Source organism: Epinephelus fuscoguttatus, linkage group LG24, assembly GCF_011397635.1.
Source record: "Epinephelus fuscoguttatus linkage group LG24, E.fuscoguttatus.final_Chr_v1".
Taxonomy (NCBI): domain Eukaryota; kingdom Metazoa; phylum Chordata; class Actinopteri; order Perciformes; family Serranidae; genus Epinephelus; species Epinephelus fuscoguttatus.
In genome coordinates, this window is record NC_064775.1 from 7,104,505 (window position 1) to 7,126,438 (window position 21,934).

At 43.1% G+C, this 21,934-nt stretch overlaps 2 protein-coding genes across 2 annotated transcripts; both read left to right on the plus strand.

Annotated features, from left to right (window-relative positions):
- Positions 1-540: 540 nt before the first annotated feature.
- On the plus strand, positions 541-11,448 carry LOC125885046 (RCC1 and BTB domain-containing protein 1-like). Its single transcript, XM_049570414.1, has 14 exons — positions 541-741; positions 1,137-1,310; positions 3,389-3,668; positions 3,947-4,097; positions 4,868-5,034; positions 5,382-5,540; positions 6,917-7,024; positions 7,105-7,247; positions 7,473-7,536; positions 9,052-9,178; positions 9,263-9,389; positions 9,479-9,630; positions 9,726-9,856; positions 9,967-11,448. The coding sequence occupies exons 3-14, from the start codon at positions 3,543-3,545 to the stop codon at positions 10,105-10,107; spliced, it is 1,596 nt and encodes a 531-aa protein (XP_049426371.1). The 5' UTR covers positions 541-741; positions 1,137-1,310; positions 3,389-3,542; the 3' UTR covers positions 10,108-11,448.
- Positions 11,449-12,065: 617 nt separating this feature from the next.
- Positions 12,066-17,241, plus strand: cdadc1 (cytidine and dCMP deaminase domain containing 1). Its single transcript, XM_049570576.1, has 11 exons — positions 12,066-12,350; positions 13,033-13,133; positions 13,212-13,389; positions 14,202-14,505; positions 14,592-14,798; positions 14,880-15,010; positions 15,324-15,373; positions 16,436-16,605; positions 16,694-16,883; positions 16,971-17,019; positions 17,102-17,241. The coding sequence occupies exons 1-11, from the start codon at positions 12,251-12,253 to the stop codon at positions 17,200-17,202; spliced, it is 1,581 nt and encodes a 526-aa protein (XP_049426533.1). The 5' UTR covers positions 12,066-12,250; the 3' UTR covers positions 17,203-17,241.
- The last annotated feature ends 4,693 nt before the right edge of the window (positions 17,242-21,934 follow it).

The window sequence follows — 21,934 nt, forward strand, 5'->3', positions numbered from 1 at the left end:
AACAATTTCTTATTTACAATGGCAGCCTGGCAAAAGGCAGAGCCTCTTGAGGGAAGGGGGATGGAGGGCTAAAAAGGAATATCAAAAGTTAAGAAAAATAAAAACACAAAAACAAACAACAGTTAAAACAACAACAACACAAACATTTACAACACTCTCACCATTGATAAACAATCACAACATATTAAAGATGGGCAACATATGAGGGCATCTAGTGTGTCAGGAAACAGTTGCATGTGTCATTTGTCCATTTTCAGTGTTTTTGGAGATTGTTCCAGTCTCTGGCTCCGGCAGATTGGAAAGATGACAGACCAAGTGCAGTATTTGTTTTGGGTACTTTCAAGATAACATCACCGTAGTCAAACATGGGCAGGATTGTCGTTTGTCTAAGAGTAAGTTTGGCAGAGAAAGTAAAGGTGGAGCGCGTTCTGTAGAAGAAGCCGATTTTGGATTTAACCTTTGACTGTAGCCTACTGATATGATGTGAGAAGGACTGAGTGCTGTGAAGCCAGATACCCAGGTATTTGTATTCAGTGACCTGCTCCAGGATAGCCCCATCGAGGGTTATGATATCTCGGCCTGAGAGGGGCACAGAATCTTTAATACCAAACCACATGACTTTGGTCTTAGTGGTGATTAGCAGAAGGTTTAGGGTGGAGAAAGCTTGTTGGACCCTGAAATAACTGTCCTGAAGTGAAGTTAGTACTGCATCTGGAGAGGGACTGTATCATCAGCATAAAGGTGAATACACAAGTTCTTAACAGAAAAAGCAATATCATTTATATGTATAGAAAATAACGTGGGGGCTAAGATCGAGCCTTGGGGAACACCCTTAGTGACAGAGAGGGGTTGAGAGAGAAGCTGTTCTGATTTAACACGTTGCTCCCTGTCATCGAGAGTTACAGAAACTGTTTGATTGGAGTGATTGCCTCAAAAGGTTGTGCAACAAAATATTAAGTTAAGGGCACCATTATTTTTTGTCCAGGCCAGTTTCATTAGTTTCATTTTTAAAACGATTCTGTTGAACCACAATTCTAAAGCAATGTCTGATTTTCATAGGATAATTTTTATTTATTATTACTTTTGTCAGTTTCAAGCTATTTCAGTGACCATTGTGAATTTTTCTTTCTTTAAAGGAGAGATATGTATGTGGAGCAGTTGTTCACCCAGTGACCTGAGGGGGCAGCAACGAGCGCATTCATTAGTCTACTCTGCCGGAAATGAAGGAGACGAAGATGAAACCATAGTCGACACAGTTTTATGAAGCTGCTCTTCTGTTGACATCACCGGGGAAACGGATTTCACTGCAGGTAACTTAGTTTACATGTCGTAAACATATGTGTCTTCACAGATAGTGACGTTGTTGTTAAATATCTGTGTCTGTCTGTCTTTTCTCAGTCGACTCGTTGTCATGGAGCGATGTTTTAGGTAGGAAGAGCACAGGAAAGCGCTTAACTAAGCCACTAGCTTCTCCTGCTTCAGTGCCAGTTAGCTTACTGTTGTGTCTTAATACATGGTTGAAATAAAAATATTGTATCACACGTAACCTTAAAGGGAACCGTTGGATAAGATAACGTAGCTTTAGCTCGCTGACAATGATGCTCTGTGATGTGTTTTGGCTAGCTCCCATGCAGAACTCCACTCAATAACTGAGCAGTTTAAAAGTTTGCCTGCTTGTCTGCTAAAAGCCAGCACATCTTATAATATCTGACTCAGTTGCTTATGTTAATCACTGTGAGCCACGTCAGTAGATCCAGCGTTTGGTATTTTATCCAAACACAGCTAGGTTTTATTCCAACAAAGCTGTAAAATAGCCCATAGCTCCCTATGTGTTCATCACTCTGCAGTCTGGTCTGCCATAGGGAGATTTATGAATCATGATCCTATGTTACCTGCAGTGTCATGTGAAGACATGTTATACATCCCGAATTATACTTTGGGTTTGGTTAAGCAAATAAATGAGTCACAGCTGCTGAACAAGATACTTGACATTCGCCTGGAAGCAAGAATAATTTAAATTGACTGATATTTGTGTGGAGTTTGGCCTTGGCAGGTATATGAACCATAAAGCCTTGCTATAAGAGATCCCTTGTAGGGGTGGGGATCACCAGAGGGTGAAACGCATCCAGAGATAAGATATTTCACGTTCAATCTCATAAACATTATTTATTTTTATTAATATGGATTTATCCTGATGTTGATGTCTGCAACGTGTTTCAAAACAGCTGGGACAGGAGCGTGTTCACCACTGTGTGACATCACCTTTTCTAGGACCTCCGGACACTAACTGTTGAAGTTTTGAAAGTGAAATTCTGTCCCATTCATGCCTGATAATACAGCTTCAGTTGCTCAACAGTCCGATGCCTCCATTACCACATTTTGTGCTTTATAATGCTCCCCACATTTTCAGTGGAACTCAGGTCTGGACTCAGTCTCGTACCTACAGCTGGTGACAGTCTGGATGATCCTCTCATGTCACAACGTCCATGATTTTTGAAAACAATTTGAGATGCAGACTCATCAGACCACGGCACACTTTTCCAGACGTTTCTAGACGTTATTGATATATATAATTGTCACTTTGCATGGTAGAGTCTTAACTTGCAACAAACTGCGACAAACTGTGTTTACTGACACTGGTTTTCCAAAGTGTCCCTGAGTCCATGTTGTACTATCTTTTTATACAATCAAGACAGTGCCCTCTGAGGGGTCAAAGGTCACAGCCATTCAGTGTTGGATTCAGTCCAGAACTAACTGCTTTCCAGATGGTGAAATCCCTAAATTCTTTGCAGTTGTGCATTGAGAATAGTTGTTCTCAAACTGCTTGCCTGCACAGTTTTTCAAAAAGTGTCCTTGGTTGTGAACACATGAGCTTTTTGAGGATGTGACTTTCATACCTATTAATGATACTATCATTTGTTACCAATAAACCTGTTTATCTGTGGGATGTTCCAACAGGTGTTTTTTGAGCATTCAACAACTTCCCCAGCGTTTTGTTGCCCCTGGCCCAACTTTTTTGGAACGTGTTGCAGCATCAAATTCAGAATAAGTGTACATTTTACAAAAAATAATGAACAATAAATTAGTAAATTTATACTTGGCACTGTGTGACGATACGATACTGCTGTATCGATTCTTCCACCCCTAATCCCATGTGCTGCTTTGGCTGCATGCCGTCCTTCATTTCCATGAGCTAGAGCTAGTTCAACCAGGGATTCTCCAAATCTCTCAAAGCTGAAGAGGTCATTTTTCAGCCTGTGATTCTCACACATGGCTTCAGAACCAGCGACTTCATTTCGCATGTAATTCTGTTAAAAGGTTTTTTTGTAATGTGGCTTTCTCCGCCTTGTTCCATGTATTCACACTTCTTCTCTTGTTCCTTCTGAAGTGTCGGCAGGGATGGTTCTGGTCCCTGCTCCCCACCTCCTTCTCCTCCTCACGCCCTCCCTTCACCTCGTCACCCTCCTCCCCTTCCTCCCTCTTCTCCCCCGTCAGCCCTAACCGCTCCTCCGCGACAAGGACGGCTGAGTTTTGTGGGAGCCATGATGGACGTCAGTAAGTGGCCGCTCTTCTCTCTGCTGAGCACGGAGGAGCTGACCACGATCCGACAGGCCTGTGTCTTTGGGACCTCTGCTAATGAAGCCATCTACATCACACACGCCAACGAGGTGAGGAGTGTGTGAGGCACTAGTGTATCCTGCCACTGTGGGAAGTCTTTATTATCTACATTTATATCTTTTAAAGGAAATACCTTGGAAAGTCCACCTCCCTTCCTGACTGGAATGTCAGCATAATGCAGTCAGTAGACCACTCTAATACCATAAGTCTTTTGTCACACTCCATTGTTGCACACATCTGCATATTTGGTTTGCATCACATTTCTGCGCAGCAGTTTTATTTGTTGTACAGTTGCTGTGAACTGTGTGCGTGTGTTCTTATTTCCCAGGTATTTGGGTTCGGGTTAAACAGCAGTAGCTGCCTCGGTACAGGAGACAGTCTGAGCACCATTGTGCCAAAGAAACTGGATTTCCTGCGTGGGAAGAAGGTAGTGAGCCTGAGCTATGGCAGTGGGCCTCACGTCCTATTGGCTACAGAGGGTAGGTACTTGTTTGTACAGTCTGTAAATCATCTGCTCATGCCATGTATCCTCTTTCACATTTAGCCTTGTCGAGCTTAAATGCTCCTATATCTCACATAACAAAGTCATCTTATGATAATAAGTGTCGTGAGGTGCTGTCATCATGTGACCTGTTGCCATGACTCCTATTATTTTTAACTGTCAGTTAAAATAAATACATATTACTTGTGTTTGCTGCTGCATAAGCATCTCCACTGTCTGTTCATGTGCTCAGTGTGTTCCAGTAGTTCTCTCAGGAGTCCCACAGGGGTCAATCCGTGGCCCACTACTTTTTAATCCATGCATGTTCCCACTTAGTAATACTGTCCAAAATCATACCATATCCTCTCATTCATACGCAGATGACACACAGTGTTATATCTTTCTTTCTCCCATCGACCTCAGCCTGATAACAACTTGATAAAATGTATTACTGACATTGATTATTGGAAGATAAAGAACTTCCGACAGCTGAACATGAATAAAGCTGAAATTCTTCTTGTATTGCCCCCCAGAAAACAGAAGCAGAAAATAACTTTACATCCTTTATAAAGCATTGTGGCATATGCTCGATGTTTTTTGTTGGTTTGTGTTTATGTTCCTTTTTTAATTTAAGGTACATTTGGGCTTTTGTAATGAAATTCACACGTTCGATCTCCGCTGTGGGACGAATAAAGGATTACCTTACCTCAAAATCTGTATTCACAAGCCACCGACTTTTTCTGCAGTTGTCATGTTTATTTATTGCAGATGGCCAGCTGTTTGCTTGGGGGCACAATGGCTACAGTCAGCTGGGGAATGGGACCACCAACCAGGGACTGTCCCCGCTGCTGGTCACCTCCAGCCCACAGAACAAGAAAGTGAAAGAGGTGGCGTGTGGATCGCACCACTCCATGGCCCTCACTCAGGATGGAGAGGTAGCTGATACAGCATAGTTGGCCACATCATTTAATTCGAGAACAATACAAAAAAATGACATAATTTTTACCATAAAGCAGAAACAGCATACTTATGTGTACGAGTGTGTGTATTTCATATTTAGTCATAGATGGGTCACTTAAAAAACCTTGACGTAGCCACCTCTAGCTCTGCAGGTGTCACACTAAGCAGCTTATTTTTAACCCCAAGGCCTTAAACCTAATTAGGCTGCGTGTGTGTGTGTGTCAAGATTGAAAGGCTGCACAGAAGGAGATTTCACAGTGTTCTCTAAATGTAAATGTGAAGTTGTTACAAGAAGTACTGACCTGCCGCTCTGCTCCTGCAGGTCTATGCATGGGGTTATAATAACTGTGGCCAGATTGGCTCAGGCTCCACAGCCAACCAGCCCTACCCCAGGAAAGTCACTGGGTGCCTGCAGGGGAAAACCGCCATTGGCATCGCCTGTGGACAGACCTCCTCCATGGCTCTGATCGAAAATGGAGAGGTGATGATGACGTAACATTAAAAAAAAAAAAAAAAAAAAATTTGTTTGTTTGTCTGCTTGTTATGCCTCGGCACCGGCGACAGTCGAGGCTGGAGGCATTATTTTATCGGGTTGTCTGTCCATCCGTCCATCCATCCATTCCTCAGTGTATCCCTTGAGGAAATTTCTTCAACTTTGGCACAAACGTCTATTTGGACTCAAAAATAAAAAACGATTTTGGTGGTCTTAGCTCAAAGGGCAAGGTCACTGTGACTTTGTCTTTCTCATTCTTGTGAACCGGATATCTCAAGAATACCTTGAGGGAATTTCTTTAAATTTGGCACCAACACTCACTTGGACTCCTGTATGAACTGATTACAGTTTTGGTGGTCATGGCACAAAGGTCGTCTCAGACTTGAGGATGAACTGATTTGATTTTGGTATTCATAGGTTAAAGTCAATCTCACTTTGACCTTGTCGGTCTCATTTTTATGAATGCAATATCTCAATAACGTCGAGAGGGAATTTCTTTAAATTTGGCACAAATGTTCACTTGGACTCAACAATTAAGTGATTGGATTACAATAGTCAAAGCGCAAGGTCAGTGTTGCCTTGCATTTATCATATTCTTGTGAACTGGACATCTCAGGAACGCCATGAGTGAATTTGGCACAAACACTCACTTGGACTCCAGTATGAATTGATTAGGTTTTGGTGGTCATAGCTCAAAGGTCAAGGACACTCTTACCTTGCATCTGCCTCAGTCTCATGAATGGGAATTTTTTTCAAGTTTGGCACAAAGGTCATCTCAAACTCGAGGATGAATTGATTAGATTTTGGTATTCATAGGTTAAAGGTCAAGCTCACTGTGACCTTGTCTCATTTGTATGGGTGCAATATCTCAATAACGCAGTGAGGGAATTTCTTCAAATTTGGCACAAATGTTCACTTGGACTCATCAATTAAGTGATTGAATTTCAATAGTCAAAGCTCTACATTGTTGTTACCTTGCATTTATCTCATCTTCGTTAACATAATATCTCAGCAACACCATGAGGGAATTTCTTCCAATTTGGCACAAATGTTCACTTGAACTCAACAGTTAACTAATTGGATTTCGATGGTCATAGGTCAAAGGTCACAGTGACCTTGCATCTGTCTCATTCTCGTGAACGCAATATCTCAAGAACACTTGAAGGAAATCTCTTTCAATTTGACACAAACGTCCACCTAGACTGAATAATTAACTGATTAGAATTTTGTGGTCAAAGGTCAAGGTCAGTGAAGTAAAAAAAAAAAAAAGTACATTTCAAAAGGATTCCACTGCAAATCAGACTACATGAAACCCCACTGATAAACCCGAACTCCGTACAGTAATGTTTGTTATGTTTGTCCAGGTTTACGGCTGGGGCTACAACGGTAATGGGCAGCTGGGTATTGGAAACAATGGAAACCAGCTGACGCCTTGCCGCCTCGCTGCTCTCCAAGGACTCTGTATGCAGCAGGTAAGACAACAACCTTTCCCAAGGTCTGTCTTCATACTTGTCTGTGTGCATGACTCACTCATGACTCAATTGTTTTCCAGATTGTGGCGGGCTACAGCCACTGCCTGGCTCTGACAGATGAAGGGCTGCTGTACGCCTGGGGAGCAAACACCTACGGTCAGCTGGGGACCGGCAACAAGAGCAACCACCTCAGCCCTGTACAAATCATGGCTGACAAAGAGAGGTAGGGGAGAGGGAGGGGCGGAGAATGCACAGGCAGATTCTTCCCATCCTGTTCAGGCTCCAACTTCCTGTTTCCTGTCCTCATTTCCTCCCTCTGTGGTCTTAAGTAGTTGTCAGTGGGCTAAAGAAACTCCTCATATAGATGTCATGTCCACAATATTATGAGCTTTATACATAGTTGGAAATGACAATATGCCAGTTCGTAAACACGTCTCCTCTTTAACAGGATTGTAGAGGTCGCAGCATGTCATTCAACACACACCTCAGCAGCCAAGACCCAAAGTGGGCAGGTATGTATACATGCTATGAATCTTGTCTACAATGGCTCTATGAGTATTTTATTCATACACGAGTGTATTTTCTGCCGTCAGCGTTTGTCTGAGGATTTCAATGATGAATTGGTTTTCTGATTATGACCTGTGATTTTAATCCAGTCCCTGTCATCCATTCCTGATTAAAATGAGAGCTCATCCTGACCTGACCACAGCCAGTCGTCTGTTCGTCTATCCAATACATACCCCAACCACACAACCATGACGTGTCAAGAACGCCTCATGAGATTGTCTTAAATTTGGCACAAACGTCCACTTGGACTCAGTAGTCATAGGTCAAAGGTCGTGTCATTGTGGCCCTGTCAGTCTCATTCGTGTGAACGTGATATCTCAAAAACGCTTTGAGGGAATTTCTTCAAATTTGGCACAAAGGTCAACTCGGATTAGAGGATGAACGGATTGGATTTTGGTATTTATAGGTCAAAGCTCACTGTGACCTTGTCTGTCTCATTTTTATGAATGGCATATCTCAAGAACACCGTGAGGGAATTTCTTTAAATTTGGCACAAACATTCACTTGGACTCCAGTATTAACTAATTAGATTTTGTTTATCATAGCTCAAAGGTCAAGGTCACTGTGATCTTGCATCTGTCTCAATCTGAACATTATATCTCAGGAACACCTTCAGGGAATTTCGTCAAATTCGGTACAAATGTTCACTCGTACTCTACAATTAACTAATTGGATTTTGATGGTCATAGGTCAAAGGTCACTGTGACCTTGTCTGTCTCATTTTTATGAATGCAATATCTCAAGAACACCGTGAGGGAATTTCTTCAAATTTGGCACAAACATTCACTTGGAGTCCAGTATTAATTAATTAGGTTTTGTTTATTATAACTCAAAAGTCAAAGTCACTGTGATCTTGCATCTGCCTCAATCTTGTGAACGTTATATCTCAGGAACACCTTCAGGCAATTTCATCAAATTCTGTAAAAATGTTCACTTGTACTCAACAATTGACTACTTGGATTTCGATTGTTATAGGTCAAAGGTTACTGTGACCTTGCATCTGTCTCATTCTTGTGAACACAATATCTCAAGTAAACCTTAAGAGAGTTTCTTTAAATTTGACACAAGCGTCCACTTCGACTGAAGAATTATCCGCTTCGAATTTTGTGGTCTAAGGTCAAGGTCAGTGTGACCTCACAAAACTAATGTCTAATAGGATAAAAAAATGAAGTGATGACATTTTATATCCCAAAGGTCAACATGACATAATGTTCTGCATAAAGCACTTTTCTGGCCATTATTCAACGTCATATCTCAGGAACAGTAGGGAAAATATTTGGTGCCTGCGTTACAGACTCCTTGACTCTGATTGGTTGTTTTCGGTGCACCACAGTGGATTCTTCCAAACGCCATTAGAAGCAGGAAGTGGATGAGGGACATGATTTTTTCCCCGGACTATCTTTTCTGTACTTCTTTCAGAATATAGTGACAGTTGAAGATTTTATGATTTTATCCTCCAGGTGTACATGTGGGGTCAGTGTCGGGGTCAGTCCATCGTCATGCCGCACCTCACACACTTCACCAACACTGACGACGTCTTCGCCTGCTTCGCCACGCCCTCTGTCATGTGGAGGCTCATGTCGATGGGTGAGATTCTTATAAATATGTTTTAAAGTCACAGTGTGAATGAGGGGGGATGATGCTTGATTGTTGTTTTCTGCTTTCCTCCAGAGCATGATGACTTCCTGACTGTTGCGGAGGCTCTGAGGAAAGAGTTTGACAGTCCGGAAACAGCTGACCTCAAGTTCAGTGTCGACGGCAAGTGCATTCACGTTCACAAAGCTGTGCTGAAGATCAGGTGCGTGTGTCCATGTGCATATAAAGCACAGATGAAACTAAAATGTAATCGTGCTAAATTATTGACAGCATGTCTTTTGTTTTAAGTAGGTGTGAGCATTTCCGTTCCATGTTCCGCTCCCAGTGGACGGAGGACCAGCAGGAGGTGATCGAGATCGGCCAGTTCTCCTACCCTGTCTACAGGTCCTTCCTGCAGTTCCTCTACACAGACACTGTCGACCTGCCGCCTGAGGACGCCATCGGTTAGCACACATACAGTTGTCGAATGCTATGATGTCTGGTGTGTAACTGGATCCATTCGTCCGTTCACATGTGTGTGTTTGTGTGTCGGCTGCAGGCCTGTTGGACTTGGCCACCTCTTACTGTGAAAACCGCCTGAAACGTTTGTGTCAGCAGATCATCAAGAGAGGGATCACCGTGGAAAACGCCTTCACCCTGCTGTCTGCCGCCATACGATATGACGCAGAGGTATATATGATGATACAACTGTAAATGAAGGGTTGATTAGGGGAGTTTTGTTCTGTTACCGTACATTACATGTTGTGTGTTCTAATCTTACATTATTCGTCTTCTTGTAGGACCTGGAGTTGTTCTGTTTTCGGTTTTGTGTAAACCATCTGACTCAGGTGACTCAGACCGGAGCCTTCTGGCAGGTGGACGGCGCGATGCTCAAGGAGTTTATCAGCCGAGCGAGCCGCTGCGGAGCCTTCAAGAACTGACTCGCAAACGTTCTCGCAAATTCTAAACTCTGACCAAACGGATGTGGTTGCGCTCCGAGTGCGGCGGCCGGGTGTGTCGCTGCTGCAAATAACGTCAGGTTGGATCACATTCCTTAGAGAAAGCTTTATGTTGACTTGCATACATACTGAGCAGCATCGTCCACAAGATGGAGCGGAATATCAGCGGTGTTATTGGAGGGATCTGACGTCTGCACTTTGGTCAAGTCCTGTGGAAGTCTTCAAACATATGGCACCTTTTCCTGTCTTACTGCATTGTATTATTTACATGCTGTATGTATACTTGAATTTTTGTTTCTGACATGTCTTCCTTTACCTGGAAAAGCTCATATGGGAGAACACAAACCTGGAGGGACTCGGAAACTAGCCCAGAGAGTGGAGTCTGTGTCTGTGTTTTCAGTTTGCAGGCTCTGTGTTCAGGCATTAGAAGCTCCTGGATGTGTTGAACCTCGTTGTTCTCTTAGCTGGTATTCTGTACATTTTGGAAGGTTCAAAACTGTTGTGGTATGTATTATAATTTCCTTTTTGTACTCAAGTCGGTTTCCTTTTCTATGTTCAGTCTGCCCGACTTAAATTGTCAAGCTATGGCACTTTTACGAAACTACAGTTGCTTCTGCAACATCACTGTTCTGTTACATCACTTGCAGCTTTTGTTTCTTTCTCTGCAAGTGTTAAAGTTGTGAAACGTATCTAAGGCAGGTGGTATGTTTCAAGATTATAGTCTTATATTACATATCACACTGGGAACTAACAACACAGAAGGCTCAGTGAGGTTTTTTCTGGAGCTACAGTGAAAACGCACAAGACCCTGCAAGCTCAAGCAATATCATCTCTTTTTATTGCTTTAGCTTTGGCTTACAATGACCAAAACCTGCCCGCAGGTCCTAGTGTTTACTTTTGTTTGCATCTCTGGGTGTTACGGGGAGATAAGAGTGTTAATGACCAGTGTGTGAGGTTTCTATTTCTCGATGTGCTCAGATGCTTGAAAGAACCGTCGCAATTTGGTTTGGACTGTAATAGAATCTCAGTTTCATTCAGGTTAGAAAACAATCTCTGTGGCTGTTAAAGCTCGTTTTATATGGAAAGTACAAGTCTTGCTTACTGTATTAAGGTAAAAGTATATTTTTATTGTTAAGCTTCGATTTGCAAAGGATAACGTCATAAAACTGCTGGTAATTTGGTTTGAATTCAGCTCCCAGCGCATTAAAGCAGGATTTGTATGGCTGGTTTCCTGCTGTTACATTACTGACGTTTCTATTTAAATATTTAGTTATGGAATTACATGTTACATCACATGTGATGAAATAAATAACTCAAAAAATCTGCTTTGTTTCTATATGTGCAGCATATTTTGCACTAAAGTAGACCCATTTTGGTTTATAATTATTGTATATATATTCTTAAACTTCTGATTTTGTTGTTAAAATCATGTCTTATTACTTATTCTTTTATTTAAATTAATATTTCTGTATTTAATTTGGTGTTTCGCTCTGTAATAACAGTAGTAATAATAGTGTGCTGCCATCTTGTGGAACAAGTGTGTACTGAATTCGTTCCACTGCTTACCGTTTACGTCAGAGGTTAATGCGGAAGTAACCCGGAACTTTGTCAAGCAACCTATCACGAGCCGCGACAGGGACAAATATAATGCAAAGCTTCCTTTAAAAAATGTAGAGAATAAATTCAACATATTAAATGTAGCTTTAAATACGTGTAACTCAGCCAGTGCGACGTTTTTGTCGAAGTCTGCGAGTTTTGACTTCGTCGCTAACTCCTACTAGCTAACGTTAGCTTTGTCGTAGCTTGAAATGTATATGTCGTCATTGACAAATGATAAGAAGAGGTATTTTTAGAGGAAGCTTCGCGTGTATATTCTTTTAGTAAGCTCACATATTCTTCTCCAAGTGCAGATTTTGTGTATTTCTGTTGCAATACCTTATTTGGTTCGCTGTCAAGGCTTTTATTTTGAAAGCAGCGACCGGAAATAGCGCTAGCTTGTGTCGCCTGGCAGTGTTAAGCAGGTCAATATTAACACCGGTTCAATTCTTCTCCTCTTGCTCCTTGCTCTTGTCACACTACAAGCTGGGAGGATATATTGTCTCGCGAACGTTAGCTGGCGGATTGAATGGAAGAAAGCGAGATAAGGAGCCGAGCCGATCCGGGCCAGTCCATGCCAGGTCGACACACGAGAGACAGCAGCACCCAGACTGACAGCAGGCTCCAAGGTGAGTTCATGTTGTGATGGTGGGGCTTACAGGGGGTTGTGTTGCTTCATGACATCAAACAGCTGATTATTGATTAGAGAAGAGAGATAGGAAGAGTCTAAGTGTACAGCTGCCTATTGTCTAATAATATTTATGTCATGTTTATTTAAGTAAACATGTAAACAGAGTGCCACATAGGTAGCTCTGTGGGTGCCAGTCCAGTCCAGCTGAGTGGGTCCAGTGTTTATAACTTTATAACAGTGTTTAAAACGATGGGAAAATGAGGAAGCACACTTTATATATTGTTATGATGACACTCAGGGGCGTTTGGATGAGTCCAGACCTATGTAGGGGCGTCCTGAGGGACCCTCCCCCTCCCAGCAATTCAAGTGCATTAAACACCAAAAGCATCAAGACAAGGACATTTAAAAGCAACTCATTAAAGAACTAGAGAGTTAAAATACAATAAGACGCCAGAACTGGAGTGAAGCTCTATTTTAATACATAGATGCACAAAAGCACTGCTTAACTGACACACAGGACACAGAACGTGCGTTCAGCTTTAAGATGTGGAATCAGCCCTTGGCCCCGTGCTCTCCCGCACATGCATGACATTCTCACAGCAGCCAGAGTAATTGCGCCTTTGCACGAACGAGGCACTTTGGCGTTGACGAGATGATCTTATTTTGTGTCACTCCCACAGGTCATGGCCCCAGGCTATCAAAGGTAAACCTGTTTACATTGTTGAGCTTGTGGATGGAGCTGTTCCCACAGGAGCAACCTGAAGACGATGGCCACAATGAGGTTGGTGAAATTTAGTTACACTACTACTACACATCTCTCACAGTGAGCTGTCAGGTAACACAATCTGCCCTGTTCCAGATCCGCGGGATGGGTCTGGTGGTGGTGCGGGACAGTAAGGTGGTGGGACTCCACTGTTCAGGACCCGAGCTCCACGCAGGACAGGCAGCCATCATCCAGCATGGCGCCGGCCTGGCTGACTGTCAGCTGTACTTCTCCAGGAGACCCTGCGCCACCTGCCTGAAGATGATCATCAACGGTGAGGAGAGAGGGAGTGAGCAAGCGTATTTCCAGGGTGTAAGCAAGGAAGCTATAGACGTTTCTTTGGGTTCAAGCCCACACGGATCGTTAAAAGCTTACAGCAGTGAGCGATCAAGACCTTTGACAGTCTCTAGTACCTGCATTAAAGGTAACAGACAGGTTTATAAAGATCCAACAGACGCTCCAATTATGTATGACCAATCTGAGCCGGGCCTCGCCCTTCTGCGGCAATGCCTTCACCCACTGTTTGTCAGTTGTGAAACGTTTTGGGACGTGTTTCAACATCTTAAATAAGTATAGTCCCAGAGTTTGGCGATGTTTTGACAATGTTGTTGGCTTATATTTTTGGAGCTGGTGGCGCCCCCCTATTGAGAGAAAAACCACACACGTGTCTCAACATTGTCTTAAAACATGTCCTTTTATTTTTGTAATAATTGGATAGTCAGGTGGATGCCATGCCAAGCTCATTTTTTGCTTTTACAGCACCCCCTAGTGGTCGTTTTGAATGAAACTTTAAGGGTTTGTTTCTGGTACTTATGTGGACATATCCTTCAAGATCTGTGAATCCCACTTTTTCTTCTTTCTCTTTCACCCTAACTTTTATAGTGGGTGTTTAAGCGATAGCTGACAGTTGTCCAGCTACTGTCACACTGTTGTAAATACCTGTACGTCACAGTCAAACTGACCTATCACACACCAGCCCTGAGCTGACCTTTGGAACTCCTGATCTCACGTCCGTCTCCACCTCCTCTGGGCAAAGTTAACAGTAAGTAGAAACAGATACTGATGCTGCTGTTCACTCCTCTCCAGCCGGAGTCAGTCAGATCTCCTTCTGGCCCGGAGACCCTGAGGTCAGCATGCTGAGGTCCGCCTCTGCAAACCATTCAAACTCCCACTCCCGCAGTCCACCGGACGGCATCACGGAGGACGCGGCGCTGGACGCCGTGGCTACAGAGAAGCTGAAATCCAACAGCCGTCCCCACATCTGCGTGCTGCTGCAGCCGCTGGCTCCCGGCCTGGCGCAGTTTGTTGACGAGACATCCAGAGAGTGTGATTTTATGGAGAGGGTGACAGATGATGAACCAGGGCTGAACAAAGAGGAGCTCTTCAACAGGTACCACACTCTACTTTACTCTGCTTACACTGTTCACCTGTATTTTCATATAGTTCATTTGTAAAAAGAAGAATCCTTTCTCCCAGAGAGCGAGTGAGACACCTGAAGGATTTCTCCAGACACCTCCTAGTCAGGACGTCCCAGCTGCACAGAGAGATTTTGACCCACATGGGTCTGGAGAACTTCTGCGTGGAGCCGTACTTCTCCAACCTGAGGAACAACATGAGGGAGCTGGTGGAGGTTCTGGCTGCGGTGGCCGCCGGCGTGCCGCAGCAACACTACGGCTTCTACAGGTGAGAAACACCCACAGTCCTTCATGTGTTTGCGTCCCACTGCTGTGACTTCTTTTTGATGGAGTTGTACCTGTGACCCAGGGAGCAGCATTCGACCCCTGAGCCATCACCGGCCACCACCAAGACCTCGCTGCCTCCACGTCACGAGGGACTATCCCAAGAAGTGGTTCGCCATTGCATCATCCAGGCCAGGCTGCTGGCTTATAGAACAGGTCTGATTGGTTTTTCTGTTTGTCACAGAGTAATTTACTCGAGGGGGGTTCGGCATACCAGTGCTCATACCCTGTTTGAGGCTCGACTGAACAACAAGAGGTTTAAAGATGCAAACATTCAGCTAAAAATCTGGGAAACTGATACTTAAATATCCAACACTATGATCAAAGGAAAGACTACAAGAAACTAAAGTCAACACTTGATGTTTGTGTGTGTGTTTCATGCCGTTCCTGAATGACAGGTTTAAGGTCACAAACAGACTCCTTGTCAGTCTGGCTCCAGCTTCTAACAAACCTGTCATTATCATTCCAGAGGACCCCAAAGTGGGTGTGGGTGCTGTCATCTGGGCCAAAGGACCTTCGGTGAGCTCGCCTTTCTTCCTGCCTTCGCTTTGGTGCTAAATTGCAATTTGTCTATCAGCTGTGTTGCTCGGGATTCGACTCTCTTGTAAGGTGTGCCAGGGAGTCGGCATGCAAAATACCAGAGCTCTGACACTGGCACACAGAAATATAATGCAGAAATAATCCATAGTATTACAGGTATACTCTGGAATTCATTGTCATGTCATTTAAGATAAAGGTGTGTTTCATTTAGTCACCTGTTTGTCTGTGACATCATACCCCCTTTACCTCGACTAACGTCCGGGGAAACACACCAGCTCATGTTCCTCACGGCTACTTCATTAGGATGAAATTAAATAATGTGAATAACTTAACAGGAATAAAATGTGAATACATGAACATGATATCTGAATCGCATCGGACTGATTTTCGTCAGTATTGGTGATTATTTAACAATGAAGACAACAACTCCCATGATCCCACACTCCTTCGACATGCAGACTGGAGGAGCCGGGGGAACAGACCGCCGATCTTCCGATCGGAGGTGGCCTCAAATGTCCCCAGATCCCAGTCTGATCAAACATCCATTGGGCATGCCGATACCTTACCTCGCAACCCCCAGGACTCAAAGGATCCGTCGACAACGCCTTGGTGCCAGACACCACAGGACACCCGCAGAGGTCCTGTCTGCATGCCCCAACAGTTCAGAGGCCCCACTGTAGATTGGACTTGGCTCTGACCTGTCAAGGCCAGGACAAAGGACCTCTGCGGTACCAGTTCGTCGAACAGATCGATCAGATTGGGATCTGGGAATTTGAAAGCTACGTCAATGCCTTGAGCTCTTTGTCATGTTCCTTGGACCATTCCTGAGCAGTTTTTGTTGTGTGGCATGGTGCACTGCCTTGCTAGGGGGCTACTTCCATGGGGGGTACTGTTGCGGTGAGCAGGGGTACTTGGTCTACATCAACGTTTGTATAGGTGGAGTGCGGAAAGGGGCGTCCACATGAATGCCAGAACGGTTTTCATACTGTGTGCATTATTATTCATGTTATTAATGAAATCTGACCTGCTCTGTTGTCCCAGGCTGGCAGTGATGGAACCGGGTGTCTGTACCTGGTGGGTTGCGGGTACAATGCCTACCCAGCGGGCTCCCAGTACGCAGAATATCCACAGATGGACAACAAACAGGAGGACAGACAGAGACGCAAATACAGATACATCATTCACGCAGAGCAGAACGCCCTCACCTTCAGGTCAGGACATTTACCCTGCAGAGGAAGACAAATCATGATCTTTACACACTCCCCACACTGAGATGTTTCCTTCTCCTGATGCTTTCAGGAGTCGACACATCAAACCGGATGAGCCCACCATGCTGTTTGTCACTAAGTGTCCATGTGACGAGTGCATCCCTCTGATCAGAGGAGCCGGCATCACACACATCTACACCACAGACCAGGACAGGGACAAGGACAAGGGAGACATCTCCTACCTGAGGTTCAGCAGCCTGAAGAACATCAGCAAGTTCATCGTGAGTACACAGAGGGAGGAGCTGGTTGATTTCTTGAGTTGAGGAAAGTAGATGAGAGGAGAGTGTGACATGTTTCTGTCTTCACAGTGGCAGAGGAGTCCTTCAGGTTGCTCAGCATCCTCTCCTCACCGAGCCAGTAAGCTCCACCCTGTTACCTTAAACGTTTGTAGATGTGTCTTTATTGTCTGGTGTTGTAACAGCCGTGTCTTCTGTTTCAGATGGTTGTGTGGGGAAGCACAGCAGGCAGGCTGAGCAGGAGAGCCACAGCACGAAGAAGCTGTGCACCAACAGATCCCACGACTCGCCTACAGTCAGCTGAACATCAGCTGCGGACTGATGGACCTACACGTAAATGGACAAACCAAAAACTACTGAAACAGCTTTCACGCCACAGATTTGATATTTTACGGCTGCATCAACTCAGCCACAACTGGGAGAAATCTGAAGATCAAATCTGTGCTGCACACAGTTTTAGATTATTTATTTGTTCCTTCCTGAAAACCTTGGATTGGTTTAGACATTAGCTTCCTTCCTGCGTCCCCTCTGACTGTTCAGTCTGATGCTGCATGTTTGTGGTTTACACCATTCTGAGTGCTGAACAACAGTCGACTGCGACAGGTTTCACTTGGAGACACTGCAGAGCTGCGTTGAATCGACCAGAGGCTGCTTTAATTAGGACGTGTTGGTGGTGGGTGATTGGTCGACATGAAGGAGCGGGTTTGAGCAGCAGGTTGGAGAGACGAGACCAAGCTGGAAACCATACAACATGCTGACCTCAAAGGGAAACCACTAAGAAGGGATGGATGGATGAATGATGGATGGATGAATGATGGATGGATGGATGTAAGAATGGAGGGATGAATGATGGATGGATGGATGGATGGATGGATGTAAGAATGGAGGGATGGATGATGGATGGATGGATAGATGTAAAGATGGATGGATGAATGATGGATGGATGGATAGATGTAAGGATGGAGGGATGAATAATGGATGGATGGAGGGATGAATGATGGATGGACAGATAGATGGACGGATGAATGATGGATGTACAGATGTAAGGATGGAGGGATGAATGATGGATGGATGGAGGGATGAATGATGGATGAATGGATGGATAGATGTAAGGATGGAGGGATGAATGATGGATGGACAGATAGATGTAAGGATGGAGGGATGAATGATGGATGGATGGAGGGATGAATGATGGATGGATGATAGATGTAAGGATGGAGGGATGAATGATGGATGGATGGAGGGATGAATGATGGATGGACAGATAGATGTAAGGATGGAGGGATGAATGATGGATGGATGGATAGATGTAAGGATGGAGGGATGAATGATGGATGGATGGATAGATGTAAGGATGGAGGGATGAAGGATGGATGGATAGATGTAAGGATGGAGGGATGAATGATGGATGGATGGATAGATGTAAGGATGGAGGGATGAAGGATGGATGGATAGATGTAAGGATGGAGGGATGAAGGATGGATGGATAGATGTAAGGATGGAGGGATGAATGATGGATGGATGGTTGAATGATGGATGGATGGATGGATGGATGGATGTATGAATGATGGATGGATGGATAGATGTAAGGATGGAGGGATGAAGTATGGATGGATGGATAGATGTAAGGATGGAGGGATGAATGATGGATGGACAGATAGATGTAAGGATGGAGGGATGAATGATGGATGGATGGTTGAATGATGGATGGATGTATGAATGATGGATGGATGGATAGATAGATGAATGTAGGCATAGACAGATGAATGATGGATGGACAGATAGATATAAGGATGGATGGATGAATCATGGATGAACAGATAGGTGTAAGGATAGATGGATGAATGACAGATGGACGGATAGATGTAAGGATGGATGGATGGATAGATGAATGGATGGTGCATGGATGGATGATGCATGGATGGATGGATGAATGACAGATGGACGGATAGATGTATGGATGATGGATGGACAGAGGGATGTCGTATGCTGTAAAGTCTCTGAGGCAAACTGTGATTTGTGATATTGGGCTTAAATAAAATTGAACTGAACAAATGGACGGATGAATGGATGGACAGACATATGGATGGAAGAATGGGATGAATGGATGTAACACACGTGGATGTTAGATGAAAGGATCCAGGGCGGGAATAAAGATTACCCCCCCATCTATTTATTTGAAGTGGTGTAATGGTCGGATATAAACCTGGATAACTCAGGTTGTCATGGGTGGAGCTGCTGTTCTACAGCACGGTGACTTGAAGGTTTACAATCATGTGTCATAATGTCTTTTTAATTTAAAGGCCGTTGCTGTGAAGATATTTTACTGAAGATGATATTATTGTTATATTACAAATTAAATCACACAGATATGAATAAATAATGCAGCTTCCAGAAAAGGAACTTGATTAATGAGCTTTACACTGGTGTCATTATTTTCATTTATTAATCCACAATCCATGATCTGTTTGCATGAGATCAGCATATATGATATTAAAACGGCAAATATATTCCTCTTTTAAAATTTCTCCTCAGTAATAATAGTATCATGATAGTTTGGCTGTACTAGATGTTTGACACATTTTTTACGACCCTATGTGACAACTTCACAACCGGAAGAACTACAATGCCAAAAACGCTGTTTCTAGCGTACAAGCTAAAATATCTTAAATTAAACATCCTTCCTTTTTCTTAACATAGTTCATCTAGGTGCAGTGCAATAACTAGTTCGGCTTTACTAGATATTAGATATATTCAGCAGATCTATTTTTTTTGACCCTATATAGAACCCTACTTAGCAAATCAGAAGAACTACAACTATGCTGCTGATATGTATCAAGCTGCATAGTGCAGTCCCAGGGAATTGTAGTTTTGTTTTTGTTTTTTTAATTTTCCCAGATTTTGAAGTTGTAAACACTAAATTGAGAGTACACTGTGGACTTTAAGGGGATGGTAAACACATTTGTGTAAACAGATTTGAAATATCTAATTTTTAGATGGGTGAAAATTAATTTTAACCATATTTTACCAATATCTGACCAGTTGTTGACTACACTCACACAATAATTGAGGTCAAGAGCTCTCTATAACTGAGAAGAGAGGTAGTGGTGTGCTCAAGGACTGATTGTTATTGTCCAAAAACTCAAGGAAAAAAATGCAGGTGCTCTTGAAGAAGAGGGCTCAAAATCTTACCAAAGATGAAAAACAAACTTCAGGCACTCTTGCATTGGGCAGGGAAACAAAAAAGGTAGCTTGATTACTTCATTAAAAAGCCTTTATTTTATTATGGCTTGTACAAAGACACTTAAAAAACCGACCGGTTTCGACCTCTTGGGTCTTCACCAGGGTTACAAATGGAGACATGATGTTCAAAGCAGGCCTATTTATAGGCTCGAGTGTCAGGGTCCTGTTTGCTGAGTGGACACAGGTGATAGAACTCAAGTCAAATTAAGGATCAGAGCAGTGATACCAGACTCTCCACTTCTGTTGAGGAAATACAGATGGTTAAAATAGGACAAGGGGTCATATCAGTCCCAGAGAAGAAAAGAAAACAAGACACATAAAGCAACCACACAAAAACAGCCAAACCGACCAAATTGATCAATTAGTAAATTTAACACATTTCAAAAAAAGCACAAATAATCTGTCAGCCCTCTTAACTTCTGACAGATTGCAGCATTTAACATTTATAAAAAAGGTCTATCGCCAGTCTCCTCATTTAAGCCAGGATAGGTCATGGCATCTAGTTTGAAAATCCAAAAAGTCTCCCTTTGGAGGAGTCTCTGTAGGCGGTTACCACCTCTGACTGACTCCTTAATGGATTCCAAACCTTCTATCCTCAATAAGGAATCATTACTAGCATGTACCTCTTTAAAGTGTATGTGATAGTCCTCATTCTGTGTTCTGATTGCGTATTTATGCTCTGACAGTCTGTCCTGAAGACGTCTCTTGGTGCGTCCTACATAAAAACAATTACATGGACACATTAGACGATATACAACAAATGTGGTGTTGCAGTTAATAAAATCTGTCTGACTGTACTTTCTTCCTGTTTTCAGATCCATAAATGTCTTTGTTTGAATAACATTCGAACAGTGGTTACATGCATTAAAAAGACATTTAAATGTACCTGAGGGTTTTTTTAGCCACATATCCTCCCTGCGTGCTGGTAGATAACTGCGTACCAATGTATTTTTAATAGTGGGAGCTCGTTTATAGGATATGACTGGTGGTTCAGGGAAAATGCTTCTCAAATTCACGTCACTTTTTAATATAGACCAGTTTGAATTAATGATCCGTTTGATTTCTTGAGCTTTAGTGCCATAACGAGTGACAAAAAAACAAATTAGAGGGGTTTCTCTATAAGAGTTGGTCCCATGTCTGTACCCCTTTTTGTTGCTGAGTTATAAGCCGTCAAACATGCACCGAATTTGTTGAGACAAAATATATTAAAATTATATTGAAATTTTAAAATCTATTTACAGAGTGGAATAGTAGCCTAAAAATGGTATATAAAACGTGAAATGAAATACTGACTGTACAAAGGAAATATGGTCTGCGCTATGGACAAAGAAAAGTGTATGAAATATGTGACGGTGACAAGAGCAACAATGTGCATAAATAATTCAGTTATGTAACAGTGGAAGTTGAATGCAATGCACAAACTTAAGTCCAGCTTGACTTTACATTGGCATTGTTTCCATGGTAACGGCACGTCATTTTAACCCATTACGTGCTTCCACCACGGAATGCGGTGTTAAAAGGCCGTCGGGTTGTCAGTATCACAATCACTGCAGACATCGTAAGTGCTATATCGTAGGCAACTGGACTTGCTTGAGTTTCTTGAAGACGTTTCGCCTCTCATCCAAGAGGCTTCTTCAGTTCTGACTGGTGCAGAGTCGCTACCTCTTATGTGAAGAAAAAATAAGAGGTTTCACTTAAGGCAGTATCTGTTTTTTATTTTGAGGGACAACTCTAACATCTGGGACACCTCATGACGTTCCAACATAAAGTCTAGCACAGAAACACGGAGCGAT

Bases quoted from the DNA above. Each gene is read 5' to 3' on its own strand.
- LOC125885046 (XM_049570414.1), top strand. From the start codon at position 3,543: ATGATGGACGTCAGTAAGTGGCCGCTCTTCTCTCTGCTGAGCACGGAG. The intron at 7,248-7,472 runs GTAGGGGAGAGG...CCTCTTTAACAG, and splicing joins ATCATGGCTGACAAAGAGAG to GATTGTAGAGGTCGCAGCAT. The intron at 9,631-9,725 runs GTTAGCACACAT...TGTCGGCTGCAG, and splicing joins GCCGCCTGAGGACGCCATCG to GCCTGTTGGACTTGGCCACC.
- cdadc1 (XM_049570576.1), top strand. From the start codon at position 12,251: ATGGAAGAAAGCGAGATAAGGAGCCGAGCCGATCCGGGCCAGTCCATG. The intron at 15,011-15,323 runs GTCTGATTGGTT...TTATCATTCCAG, and splicing joins GCTGCTGGCTTATAGAACAG to AGGACCCCAAAGTGGGTGTG. The intron at 16,884-16,970 runs GTGAGTACACAG...CTGTCTTCACAG, and splicing joins AGAACATCAGCAAGTTCATC to TGGCAGAGGAGTCCTTCAGG.